The following is a 14,858-nucleotide window of genomic DNA, read 5'->3' on the forward strand; positions in this document are numbered from 1 at the left end:
CCTCTTAACTTGTGTTAAATCAACTAAAAATCTACATTCACTCAGTGTGCCTTACACTCCCTCTTTCCTAAGCCTTTTTCACCTGTGCTTTAGTTTACTCTCTTGATTTCTTTGTCAACATGCATAGTTATCCTACAAACCTGCTTTCAAATCACCTCCAGACCATTCCTAATGAAAGGTGGCAGCTTTGCTGAGTTGGGCAGGCCACTATTAGTCACTGTTATCATAAGAAGTCTGAACGTTCCAGTTGTAGTTTAACCTTCCTGCATTCAGACAAGTCAAGATCAGTGCTAGTGAGGCACATAAAAACTGAGCTAATGAACTGACTAAAAAGAGACAAAGTTAATGCCCTGCGAGATGGACTGAAAGTTTGAAAGAACAAAAGAAAGAGTCATTAAGCACAGTTTACTATTTGTTCAAGACCAATCTGAGGCCATTTTAACCAAACAAACAAGCCATTACATTGAATTCCATTCTGTAGGTACTGACAGGCAAAAGCTGCTCAGACAACTTAACCTCTTAAAAGGCACAAACATAGCTTTCTTTTTTCTTTTTATCTCTTTTCTTTTGAGCACTAATACTTTCTAACAAGCATCTAAGAAAATAACAAAAAAAAAAAAAAACAAGTGAGAGGGGAAAAAAGAAAGGAAGATAAACAGATACTAAAAGAGGCTGATGTCTCCCATTCCTGCATGTCTTTGATCAGAGTACTGATGAGGTTGTGCTGAAATTGTATACTTACTCTCAGCCTCTAATGAGAGAATTAGAGAATTCCCCCATATTGGCCTCTGTTCAGACAAAACAATGAGACAAAGCGACAAAGAATGGGCAATTAATCAGGTCCAAAAAGTGTGTAAATTTAGATTTTGTTTCTTGCAAGGGGAAATGTCTTTGAAGCATATAAGCAATTGCTTTAGTCATCAGTTCACTATTACAACTAATATCATAAGAAATAAAGCAAAAATCGGTTTATTCCAGGGACTCTGACAGTCTTGCACAAAACAAATCATTGAATCTCTGACAGGAATCTCTCTTGAATCTATGAAAGGAAACCCATCATACTTGCAGCTATCCTATGACCAGCAATAAAAAGCAGCAGTCAATAATATATTTATACCTTTTATTTTTAAAAAATCTATATTTTTCAGTTTAATATTTCTTTAATTGAAATTAGTATGAAACAACTAAGTTCCATTAACAGTTAACTGTTAGTTTTATCCAATGTGTATGTCTAAAAATACAAAAGTTCTAAAGTAATTTAAACTTGACCATTTAGTCCAAGTGCACCAACTTGCCATGATTTCATATTATTTGAAATTAAATCAATCAAGGTTTACATTATTTTTTTTTAATCATAAATTTATACACACTATAGTGCATGAGTAGGATAGGCATGTTTTTTTCTTAAATTATGTGATTTTCATGAATATCAAATTTCAAATAATAATGACCTATGAATACATTCATGTCCAGAATGATAAATGAGACACATTACTTGCACTTCTATAATACTGACCAACTCAATTACCTAGGCTGATATTTTGAAGTAACTGCTTGTATCTGCCAATAAGATTTCAGGCATGGCTTATTCATAAAAGTGCTTCCCCCAACCCCCAACACACACACACACACACACACACACACACACACACCCCACCCCATTTCCTTCAAATGCAATGAAACGGCTCTGAGAAAATCCTGCCATTAAATTATTTTAATTCAGTTAATTGTATTTTTATATGACAAGTAATTTTTACTCTGCCCTGTGTGCAGTCATTTAGTGAGAAATTTTGATTTGAAACTAAAATATCTAACAAATGGGACAAACTCAAAATGCTTTGCAGACTGCATTTCCACATTACATACATAACACATATTGCAGACTCACAGTAGATTATAGCTTTATTTTAGCCATTATGATAGTTTTATTATAGCAATATTCTCCTTGTGCAATACTTGTAAAGGCTGCCATAATCAAGTTGCTCACTAATATTTTGCCGTGTTTTCTGCTTTTTAGGAGACAAAATCTTGCAATGTTTAAAATTTGTTTAATATTTTTCATGTAGATTGTGTGTTATGAATCCCTGCTTTGTGCTTCTGGAAATTTTGCAATGTTGCATGGGTTAAACTCCTGCTAAAAGAAGCTGGTGCGTAGGTGGTAGGTGTCAAAGTACTATCCGTATGTAAGCCAGGACCCAGGGTTAACTAGCAGAACATTTCCCAGAGTATCATACTGCCTTTGACTTGCCTTATTCACATGCCCATACATAGGCACCAGTTCATCCGTATTACATTAAAAAATGTGATTTAGCAGACCAAGACATCTTCTTCCTTTGCTTCATAATCCAGTTCACAATAATTAGCCAACTTTAATTTTTTCAGCAATATGTAGGTCTTCTGTATTACCAGATATAAACCTACATAAGGTCATAACAATGCCTTCACATATTGTACTATGACTAAATAAGAAATAAATATGAAAAAATGAATACGAATAAATATGAAAACTTAGATTAAATAAACTGACTTGTATGTATTGTATACTTAATGTATACTAATGGCTCTGCATCACAAAAATTGAGTTTTGGCAGCATTAAAACTAATGCTTATTTTATTAACTTCTACACTACTATCATAGCTGCATGGAAGTTACTTACTATAGTGAGGGTCCAGATAGCCGTTTCGATGGTCCATCGCAAACAGTGTGCCCCGGTAAGGAAGTGTGTGTTCATGGAAGTAGGGCAGGGTGGTCTGCAACTCCTTCTTCACCAGCAAGGGTTGCTCTTCTGTGGAGGTGGATGGTTCATCATTCATCTTAGCAGCCACTGAACCCTGGCCTCGAACTGGTAATTGAGCGCTAATCACATTGCGCTTATCCCGATGGTAGGGAGAGCTAGAGTTCTCATCTTCTATTACCAACAGAGAAAGAGAAAGGGTGAATAATAGAGATGTCAATTCAAACATGAATTTGCATTCTATATTTGAACTTAAAACAAAAAAGTGACAAAGTTTTAGGTGTGAAAAGGTTATAGGATAGGTTAGGTTTCTGAAATGCTCATGCCAGCCCATCTGTTGCCAACAATCATTCAATGGATCAAGCTAGAGTGATCACATTTTTCTCCTATCCTGATGTTTAATATGAACATTAACCAAAGCTTTTGGCCTGTATCTGTATGTTTTTACCATATTTGTTTTATGGTTATATAATGCAATAAATTCTAGCATTTAATTGTTTCATGTTTTCACACACATAGAAATGCATTGCAGTTTGTCCATGGAATATGTCTTGTCATGCTAAATGCTTTCATGGGTATTTAATAGAGAGCTTTGTGGTTTTAATTATTACCAGGCAAATAAAACAGCTGTGAACTGTGAAATAAAACAGTCATGATTGTAATCATGGTTGTCCCTTCTTCATTGTTGTCTTTTTGTCTGGTTCCTCTACCCTGCCTAATGCCTGCCTTTAAAATAGCACTCTAGGGTCAATTTATGAGTAGGGAGAATTAAATAAATACATTATTTTTGTGAAAATCCTGCACAAGTAGCTAAATGGACTGGGTGTAATTTGTTTGCAAGGTCTGGCAGCCTGGGGGTACAAGCTGTCACAGAATCCAGATGTTATTACTATGATTCTGTGGTGCCATTGCCCAGACTTCATGCTTGTAAATAGTGAGTGAGCAGAATGAGAGTGATTGGTAGTCTTTCCCCTGAAACTTTAACCCAGACAAAAAAATAAATAAAAAATACTTTTACACATGTATTTAACCTATTTGTGTTCTATGTAATGGCTATTCTGATTTCATTTTTGCCCATTCTTCTTTCCAAAATAGCTCACGATCAGTCAGATTGGATGGAGAGCATCCGTGAACAGCAATTTTCAAGTCACGCCAGAGATTCTCAGTGGATTTAGGTGTGGCCTTTGACTGGACCAAATATGTTTTGATCAAAACCATTCCATAAACTCTGACCAGCTTCCCTGTCTCTGCTAAAGAAAAGTAGCCCCACAGCATGATGTTGCCAATACCATGTTTTACGGTGGGGATGGTGTGTTCAGAGTGATGTGCAGTGTTAGGTTTCTGCCACACATAGCATTTTGCATTTAGGACAAAGTTTTGGTCTCATCTGATTAGAGCACCTTCTTCCACATGTTTCCTGTGTCCCCCACATGGCTTGTCACAAATTGCTAACAGAACTTCTTTCAACAATAGCTTTCTTCTTGCCACTCTTCCATAAAAGCTATTTGTGGAGTATATGACTAATAGTTGTCCTGTGGACAGAATCACCGACACAAGTTTTGTATATCTGCAGCTCCTACAGAGTTACCATTGGCCTCTTGGCTGCTTCTCTGATTGATGCTCTCCTTGCCCGTCCTGTCAGTTCAGGTAAATGACCTTGTATTGTTATGCAGTTGTGCCATACTCTTTCCATTTTTGAAGCTCCATGAGATGTTCATGGTTTGGGATTTTGTGCAAACCACATTATAGAATAGCGGTAGGCTATAGGCATTATAGAATAGCTGTATTTATATTAAGATTAAATTACATACAGGTGAACTCTATTTGCTAATTAGGTGATGCCAAAGGCCACTGGTTCTAATAGATTTTAGTTAGGGGTATCAAAGTAAAGGGAGTTTAATACAAATAAACACCACACTTTTTTGATATTTATTTGTAAATATTTATGGACATCATTTATTATTTTCCCTTCACTTCACAATTATGTGCCACTTTATGTTGGTGTATACCATAAAAACCCTATAAAATACATTTTTGTTTGTGGTTGTAATGTGACAAAATGTGGAAAAGTACAAATACTTTTGCAGGGAATTGTATCTTGTCCTTAAATATCAGTCTATTCTATATCATAATATCTTCTTAAATATAGCATGAAATACCATTTTAAAGAGAAAAGTCTACATAGACACATATATACTTGAATAAACATCACCTACTAAGATCATTTTTTTCTGCTCTATAAAAATATCAATGAAAGAAATCTGATTCTATGAGAAACCAAAATCATGTGTGTTCAATATCAAACACTACATCTTAGCTTTCTCTAACTTGCTGAAGCAAAATAACCACAAAGTTTGAACAGTCTTCATCTCTATTGTATATCCCTGAACATCATGTTTCTCCCCTGTAGAGTATAATGTCTTTGAGGCTGATGCAGTTGGTTTTGTGATTCTGTGATTGGAACTGTCAGACAATAAATAAAGGGGCCCTCCATATACATTAGCATAAACTGAGCTGTTTTCACTCTTTCATTCCTCTTAATTTCTTTAACTTTGTGCTCTGCTTGTGTATCCCAACTATTTATTGCAGTCCTACAGGACTGCTCTCTGTGGACTGGGTGGAAAGTAAAGATAGAGAGCAAAACAGAGAGAAATAGAGAAAGAAAACTAGTAAGCTCTCTCTCTCTTTTTCTCTATGGTGATTGAATTTCTTAACATCTTTTCAAAAAGCGCTTAAATGCCCGGAGGCCAGAGGAAGAAACAAGCTAATGGTGGATAGGGAGGCCTGAACAAATTTCAGAGGCCTTTCCTGCTTGCATTTGAGGCTTGAAAGCGAGCTCCTGCCTTTCAAGCTTCAAAGTCCTCCTTCCTCCCGCAGTGTCACTGAAGGATTTGAAAAGGAGGTAATTGTGCTCTCTGCAGCTGTGATCACAGGCTCCTGTTCTGGCTCTAGTGTTTCACCAGCTCTCTATCCAACCTCTCTTTCTCTATCCCTCACTTTCTTTCTCGATTTTTTCTTATCATGCTGTCTATTTTTCTCTCACAAATCCACCCTCATTACTTCTGTCTTCTATTCTTTTCCCATCATAACCTCTCCTCATCTTCACCTCTGTCTTTTGCCCTGGCCAACCCCCTTGTTAAACACAAGTACACAGGTATCCTCCTTTTAATAGACTGAAGTGTGTATTCTAAAACCCTAGGCTTCAGAAACTGCTGAATGCCACAAGATCCTTAACAAGAAGCAATTTTCATTAGGGTTAATACAGAAAAGTCAGGAACTTAAAAAAATTAGTAAAAGGGTTCATAAATGGGATTGGGCACCAGCCTTGTTAGTAAAAGCCTTGTCATTTGTGTACATCTTTTTAAAATGGCACTGTGATACACTCTATATCTTGCCTTTGAAAGTCATCTATACATCCCAGGCTTATGTGTACATGAGCATCATATTTATGCATCATGTTCCTAGCAAGAAGTTTTGTGTTTTCATTCAGAAGTCCTATCCCATGCAGTTTAAAAACACATTAATGGGGAAAATCGCATTAGAATGTCACTTAGAGAGAAAGGAACCACACACAGAAAGTGAAGAAATAGTGACATAAAACCCAAAACTGGACATTCTCAAAGCATTTCTAATTGCTCTCTCCTTTCCCAACTCATTTTACTTTTTCCAGTTATTTAGAAAATTGACTTACAAGGACAAAAATAAAGGGTAAATACTGCATGGCCTAAAGTTGGCAGCAGTTTAACTTTACAAGAGGCTTAGCAATACCTGGTTCAAAAACCAGGTGCCTGGTTAGATGATTAGATATAAATAAGGTGGATTTAGGGGGTTGACAGAAATATCCACCAACTACTAGAAGGCCATGGGAGCCAGAAAAGAGCAGAGGATTTACTATGATTGTGCAGACTCTTCTATCCTTTCCCAACATTAGACCCAACCAATATATTTTTGAACTGATACAGGTTATCAATGATACCTCCAGCATGTGGTTTACACATGAGTCTGCCAGTGTACATTTTTAAAGCCTTTCACATCCCAGCAAATAGTTCAATTCAAATTAATTCAATTTATTTGTATAGCGCTTTTAACAATTTCCCATTGTCTCAAAGCAGCTTTACAGAAGTATGGAAACAGAAGAGAGAATAAAAAAGAAAGAAATATATAATAAGAAGAAGAAGAAGAATAAGAAGAAAAATAAATAAGTGAATATATACAATTAAAGTTTTAAATTAAATTTAAAACAGATTGACTTAATTTAAAATACTATATACCTATCCCTATCCCTTATGAGCAAGCCGGAGGTGACGGCAGCACAGAAAATCTCCCTGAGATGATAATAGGAAGAAAGCTTGAGAGGAACCAGGCTCAGAAGGGAACCCATCCTCATTTGGGTGACACTCTACAATAAATAGTGTAAATGTAAATAATGTCATTTCTACAACAGCTTATAATAGTGCAGCCGAGAGCTCCTGAGAAACTAATGGGTCATCGTAAACTCTTGAGTTCAGTGCAGACCTGAATGCTGATAAAGACCAGACCATACAGCTGACTGACACAATTGTCAGTGAAGCAGAATAAAATAGTGAAGCAGTATTTTTTCCTACTTGTTTTTCCTACATAATATGATATGTTAGATATGTTTTCATTGTTAGTGAATGTCTTGTGGAACAGTAAAAAAATTCCAAAAGGTTTTCCAAATGACTGTTACTTTCGACTACTCCAGGGTTCTTATAGTGAAGGATTTAAACTTTGAAATGAATAAAACATAGGGAAAGACTTTTTAATCATGTCTAGCTGTTTTAAACTCTTCTTAATTACACAGAGTGGGAAAGAAAATCTGCTCAATGTTGTTGTTGTTATTCATTAATGACATCAAATAGGGTTTGTTATGTGTTGGGTAAATATTATGAGGACAAAAATAATAATAATAACCACTAATACATATTTAATTGAAATATTTGGTAAAAACACACTTCCTTAATACTTTTTTGGGAAAACAGGACCACTGGTAAATCATTCTCATGCTAGGCCTCCTTAGGGATCTTCTCTGATTCCGTACTCCGAATCTTTAATGGAAACATGAAGTGGGGGGCTTGGGGGATATGAAAGCTCAGGCAACTCGTCTTTCTCCTCTTCCCGTTCACCTCAAATCAGCATCAGTAAAAAAGGCTTAAAAGCTCTGCAAGACTCTGCCATCCTGCCTCCAACCCCCACCTACTATCCATGCGACTGAGGAACAGCATTCTCTGAGAACAACCTCAACAACTCAGGCATGTTCCATCAAGAGCGAATGATTGTGTAAGTGTGAACCCTGTGTGAAAGTGCCTCTCCGATGGTGGACAATGGTGCATTTGGCCTATTCAGAATTTGGCATTCTCTGTCGTCACTTGAATCGCACCTCTACTGCCATCAGAACCTGTTAGAGGAATTGCAAGGGCCTTGATCAGACGGTATAATGGGATGTGATTGTTGTTAGCAGCCATTGAACTGACCCAGATAAGGCTCTTTAATAAGGGGAAGCTTTTCTGTGATATAGAAATGAGATGTATTTATGGTCCCTAAGGCAATGTACAGCAGATATGGGTACATCCTTATCTGTGACCTTTGATCCAACAGTTTAGCTAAGTACTTTCAGAGGACATTTGAAAGCTTTATGCTTTAGGTATTTCAGAGTTGACACCAATCAAGTATATTTTCCTTGATCCGAAACTGAAAGCCAAAGCAGCAAACAGATCAATTAATTTCAGAAATGCTGCCGAATTTTATTAGTAATATTGGAAAGATTTTTTGGCCAAAAATTATTTGTGGAATGTGGAATATGTTTTTCTGCTTGTTATCAGAACTACTCCCTTTGCAACGCTGTAACATCCATGTAAAATAAAACATATTATTTTGTTTTGTACATTCACTGATTCATTTTAAGATTCACTTCTAAGAACATGTGTCAATCAAACACGCTGAGAAGTATCCTTTTAAGACTGTTAGCCAGTTCAATGGTAGCTAAATAAACACTTCAAAGGTACATGGCTGCCACCCAGGCTGAAACTTTTACTTAATCCCTTTATGCCTCTACTGCTTCTTTTAAAAACATGGCAATTGCAATCAAGAGCTAGCAGGCTAATTTAACCTCAGACATTTGATATCTGAAGAATAAGAGGGACCAGCCGATTAGCTGGAGAAAGATTACTCTTCTACCCTAGAGATAACTCTCCTCCCTCCTCCCACCCACTTGTGCACATTCTGTCATATTCTATCCATCCCTTTAGACCAGTAAACCATACAGATTTATTCATTTGTTTGCAACTAAGCGCTTTATCATTGGCTGAGAAATATGCATGCATGTAATGGATTTCAGGCATTCACCTTTGAGTGAATTTTTGATTTCCAAATGCCAAACTTATTGCTGCACATTGCCTACCTACCTCAAGGCAACAAAAGGAAAAAATATATAACCTTTAACTGCTCTAGTGTTGTTTCTGAAAATTTCAATAGTGTTGCATAGGATCATGTTATGTTAATATAATAATAATAATAATAATAATAATAATAATAATAATAATAATAATAATAATAATCACATATATCTTTCAATTAGTTCAACAGTTTCTGAAATAATGTCAGTCTAAATTTTGTGTTCATAAAATTTAATGATAAATTAAAATGTTTCTTTTATTTTGTGTTTTGGTCTTCTTATAAGCCACAGGTGTTAATGGTAATAATTTCTCTACAGATCCAACACACACATACCGTCACATTTACTGACTCACGACTATATGAAACAGAACTAAAAAGCAAAAAATAGGACAATTGAGGACAATGGAGATTTAAGACCTCAAGTCTAAAGTAATTTAAATAACAGGATTCCCTGCAAAAAATGGCTACAACATGTACAATACACAAACTACAATAGCACAAATGCCTATTAGCCTTGCTTACGCTTCATATACTAATGTCATAGATTGTGTTCACTGAAAATTTTTTATTAATTCAAAGAAATAAGAAAGAAATAATTCAAAGATTTCATAAAGAAATCATTCTAGAATCATTCAAGACAATTACTTAATAACTGTAACAAGTACTAGATGCTTTCCCTCCAGAACACCAGAGAATGCTTCACTCAGAAAGAGTCACTTCTTTCCTTAACCTATGCACGTCAATCTTTAAACATTATAAATACTTTTCAATAATTGTGAAGCCTTGCATTTTTTCAGTTAGGTTTAAATCACATTTGTATTGAATTGCTGCCATGTACAAGTGGAGTAAATAAAATAAAAAGATAAAACATCTTTCCTTTCATGATGTGTTGCCTTTCGTCAACCACATAACTATAAAAAGCCACAACTGTAGACCTGCTGCAGAAATCACAAAGGTTTATGTTTCAAAGGGTTTTTATACAATCAGATCTTATACGTTGTTTGACTCTGCTACAGTATTTTGAAGCACATAGTTAAGTCTTTTGAAAGTGTTCAGATCGTGGTGCATCGTGGTTGAAAAGCCCTGACTTCGATTATGCACTGATAATTAGCCTATTTATTCATGGTTTTATACACTTACAGTGGTGTGAAAAAAGTGTTTGCCCCCTTCCTGATGTATTTATTTTTTCTTGTTTGTCACACTTTAATATTTCAGATCAAACAAATTTAAATATTAGTCAAAGATAACAAGTAAGCAACATGCGGTTTTTAAATGAAGGTTTTTATTATTAAGGGAAAACAAAATCCAAACCTACATAACCCTGTGTGAAAAATGCTTGCCCCCTAAACCTAATAACTACTTGTGCCACCCTTAGCAGCAAGAACTGCAATCAAGCATTTGCGATAACTTGCAATGAGTCTGTTACAGCACTGTGAAGGAATTTTGGTCCATTCATTTTTCCAGAATTGTTGTAATTCAGCCACATTGGAGGGTTTTTGAGCATGAACCACCTTTTTAATGTCTTGCCAAAGCATCTCAATAGGATTCAGGTATGGACTTTGTCTAGGCCACTATAAAGTTTTCATTTTGTTTTTCTTCAGCCATTCAGAGGTGGACTTGCTGGTGTGTTTTGGATCATTGTCCTGCTGCAGAACCCAAGTTCGCTTCAGCTTGAGGTCACGAACAGATGGCCGCACATTGTCCTTCAGGATTCTTTGGTAGACAAAATTCATGGTTCCATTTATAACAGCAAGTCTTCCAGGTCCTGAAGCAGCAAAACAGCCCCAGACCATCACACTACCACTATCATATTTTACTGTTGGTATAATGTTCTTTTTCTGAAATGCAAAAAGTTAAATTTTGTCTCGTCAGTCCACAGAGTATTTTCCCAAAAGTCTTTGGGTGATCAAGATGTTTTCTGGCAAATCTGAGACAACCCTTTATGTTATTTTTGCTCAGCAGCGGTTTTTGTCTTGGAACTCAAAGTCTCTTTCTTATGGTGGAGTCGTGTTCTTTACAGTTCTTTGGATGTTGTTGTGGGGTCTTTTGTGACATCTCAGATGAGTTGTTGCTGCGCCCATTGGGTAATTTTGGTTGGCTGGCCACTCCTAAGAAGGTTCACCACCGTTCCATGTTTTCACCATTTGTGGATAATGGCTCTCACTGTGGTTCACTGGAGTCACAAAGATTTGGAAATGGCTTTATAACCTTTTCCAGACTGATAGATCTCAATTACTTTCTTTCTCATTTGTTCCTGAATTCCTTTGAACCTCAGCATGATTTGTAGATTTTGAGGATCATTTCATCACTTCACTTAGTCAGTCAGGTCTTATTTAAATGATTTCTTGATTGCGAACAGGTGTGGCAATAGTCAGGCCTGGTGTGGTTAGAGAAATTGAACTCAGGTGTGATAAACCACAGTTAAGTTATGTTTAAAGGGGGGGATACTTTTTCACACAGGGTCATGTGGGTTTGGATTTTGTTTTCCCTTAATAATAAAAACCTTCATTTAAAAACTGCATGTTGTGTTTATTGTGTTATCTTTGACTAATATTTAAATATGTTTGATGATCTGAAACGTTAATATGTGACAAACGTGTAAAAAAAAAAAATCTGGAAGGGGCAAACACTTTTTCTCACCACTGTAGTTGTTATTAGGTACATCTAAACTGTTTCTGTAACTAATGGCCCATTATAGCAGGTAAAAGGGAACTGACAAACTGCCCATTATAAATGGGCTATAGTCAGTAATTTTATGATCGAGACTTTTGTATGACACTGTGGATTTGCCAAATGTTGTTAATGTAAATGTGTGTCAGTCAGTTTTGGTATAGGTTATTTGAACCTTGAGAGTATGTCACAGTGCCAAATGAGAGTATTTTTTTAAAAAGATCGATTTCAATGTAATATATACTAAATTGTATGACTTAATGGTAAATTTAATATCAAGAAAATCCACTTGTTAGGGAGGCTAATTGGAAAACTCTACTTTTGTGTGAGCTTCAAAATTGGATTGGAGCAATAGAAAAGGGTAATGTGGTCTGATAAGTTCAGATTTACCCCAAAGCAATGGGCACATCAGGGTAAGAAGGAAATTGAGTACCTGAATGTATTAAATGAAATTATCCCATCTATGGAATTTTACTTCTCTGACAGTATAAGCATTCTGGGATGACAATTTCAGGTTTCATCAAGCGATGTTAGCACAAATAATTGCAATTCTGGATGGAAATAAATGTTTTGATATTGCATAAAACATTGCCATGTAATAATCAAACCATGCCATGTAATTGCCAACAAATGCATGTAATAATCAAAGCTTAAGCAAAAATATTTGTTTTCAGATCAGAGTATATTAAAGACTCTTCACAGGGTAATGACACTATTGGTCTGTTTTTTATTTCCCACGGGGATTGACCAGTGATGTCAGACTCAAAATGTACAAGGTTAGAATAACCAAGAAGTTTCTGATTTCTTCTTCTTTCATCTCCCTACGAAAAGAGAGAGAGAGAGAGAGAGAGAGAGAGAGAACCAGAGATGGGGGACTCGAGTCATATGACTTGACTCGAGTCGGACTTAAGTCGCACATTTGAGACTTGAGACTTGCTTGACAAATATTAAAAAAAGACTCGACTTGACTTTGACTTGACATTCATGACTTGAGACTTGACTCGGACTTGAGTTAAATGACTCGAAATAACGTTTTTTTGTTTGTTTTTTTTAAATCTGTTTTAAACGCATGCAAGACGTAATCTAACCATGTGACGCAGCAGGCAAGCAGAGGGAGAGCACGCACTAACTAATAAACCTTAACAGTCGTGACGAAACATGAAAGGCGCTACACCAAACATAATTACGTTCGGGTACCAGTATTTTGTGCAAGATGAGAAGAGAAGAACAGCAGTATGCGACGACATCGCTCACAATTGAATGACAAAGTTTTATCAAATTAAATTTTTTGCAAGCGCAATGTAGTGTAAATGGTTGGTCACTGTTTATGTGGAAATGCCAGCTTTTTTGCAATAGCACTTGTAATTGGTCTTCAGTGTTAGGCTTTGAGTGAAAAGCGTACAGTATGGATTTTTTATGGGGATGCACATTATATATAAAAACAAATATAAATATAAAAATAAAAAACTTCAGAGTTGCAAGCACAGCCATATTCTTGTCTCGCATGCGCGCGCACACACACACACACACACACATTCAAATTAAAGGGATAGTTCACCCAAAAATAAAAAAAAATATTTCATAATTTTCTCACCCTCATGATGTTACAAACCTGTATAAATTTCTTTGTTTAGATGAACACGGAGGAAGATATTTTAAGGAATGTTTGTAACCAAACCATTCATGAGCCCCATTCACTTCTACAGTATTCTTTTTTCCCACTATGGAAGTGAATGGGGCTCATGAATGGTTTGGTTACAAACATTCCTCAAAATATCTACATGTGTGTTCATCAAAACAAAGAAATTTATACAGGTTTGTAACATCATGAGGGTGAGAAAATGATGACAGAATTTTCATTTTTAGGTGAACTATCCTTTTAATTAATAAATTACACTCGCTCCGATCATCTCTCTCTCTCTCTCTCTCTCTCTCTCTCTCTCTCTCTCTCTCTCTCTCCCCAATAGTTAATTCACTTCAAGGTCTGTGTGATTCAATAATTTACGTTTTTTTGATTGACGTGATTGATTGTTGTTGTTATTCTGTTGTTAAAAAGGAAGGATCTAATTTAAGGATGTGTTCATGTCCCATTAAAAGGGAATGCCTGTTCAAAAAATGCCATTTGGTTGCATAGAAACCATTGTACTTTTTTATATATACTTTTCCATGGTCTTCTGCCATGTTTGAGGCATATTGAAACTTTTCATGCTTTTCTGTTGGCCTTATTTCAGTTACATTTACATCTTATTATTTGTACAACTCACCTGTATGTGGACTCATTTTAAAAATAAATGCATATAATCATTTTTGGTGCCAATAAAACTAGTCCATAAATACTGTAGATTTAACTTTGTTTAATATATACATTTATTTAAATAATCAAACATCTGTATGACTTGCCAGTGACTTGCTTGACTCAAGCTACGACTTGACTTGAATTGCTTGACATAAAGCAGTGACTTGACTTGACTTGACTCTCACAAAAAATGACTCAGACTTGCTTGAGACTTGAAGGTTAAGACTTTTGACTTACTTGTGACTTGCACATGTGTGACTTACTCCCACCTCTGGAGAAAACACAAACTCAATAAGGCCGTGGAAAAGCAGCCCAAACAATAATCCTATTTGAGTAATACTAATCTTAATACAAGCTGAGAATACTAATTGGGAGAAAAGTCATAACAGGTATACAATAGGACAGAAAGTGAGTTATTATACAATGTTGTCCTCCAGTGGTCTGGAGGGGAAGTGTTCATGGCAGGCATGACAACAGTTTGCATGCGTATATACTGAGACCATTTTAATAATACATATGTACTACTTTGTCAATCCTGATATTCTACCCCTGATTGGAGTATCGTCGCCTGGTGGTCACCCTGCCAGGGATTGATCTGCATGGTCAGCCAGTGTCTCATGGGATTGTTGTGGATGGAGCCACCCGAAGACTTTCCAGCCTTCTTTGAACCAATATTGTGTCAGGCAGCTGTATGGTCTGGTCTTTATTAGCAATCAGGTCTGTGCTGAACTCAGAGTTTGCAA

At 36.1% G+C, this 14,858-nt stretch overlaps 1 protein-coding gene across 2 annotated transcripts in view; it reads right to left on the minus strand.

Moving 5' to 3' along the window:
* The window catches only part of gli3 (GLI family zinc finger 3), a 131,283-nt gene that overhangs the window by 89,042 nt on the left and 27,383 nt on the right, over positions 1-14,858 (minus strand). For both annotated transcript variants that reach the window (XM_060861474.1, XM_060861473.1), the window contains exon 3: positions 2,658-2,909. In XM_060861474.1, the coding sequence (XP_060717457.1) occupies positions 2,658-2,909 (252 nt within the window). The remainder of the gene's footprint in view (positions 1-2,657; positions 2,910-14,858) is intronic.

This window comes from Tachysurus vachellii, chromosome 25, assembly GCF_030014155.1.
Source record: "Tachysurus vachellii isolate PV-2020 chromosome 25, HZAU_Pvac_v1, whole genome shotgun sequence".
NCBI lineage: Eukaryota > Metazoa > Chordata > Actinopteri > Siluriformes > Bagridae > Tachysurus > Tachysurus vachellii.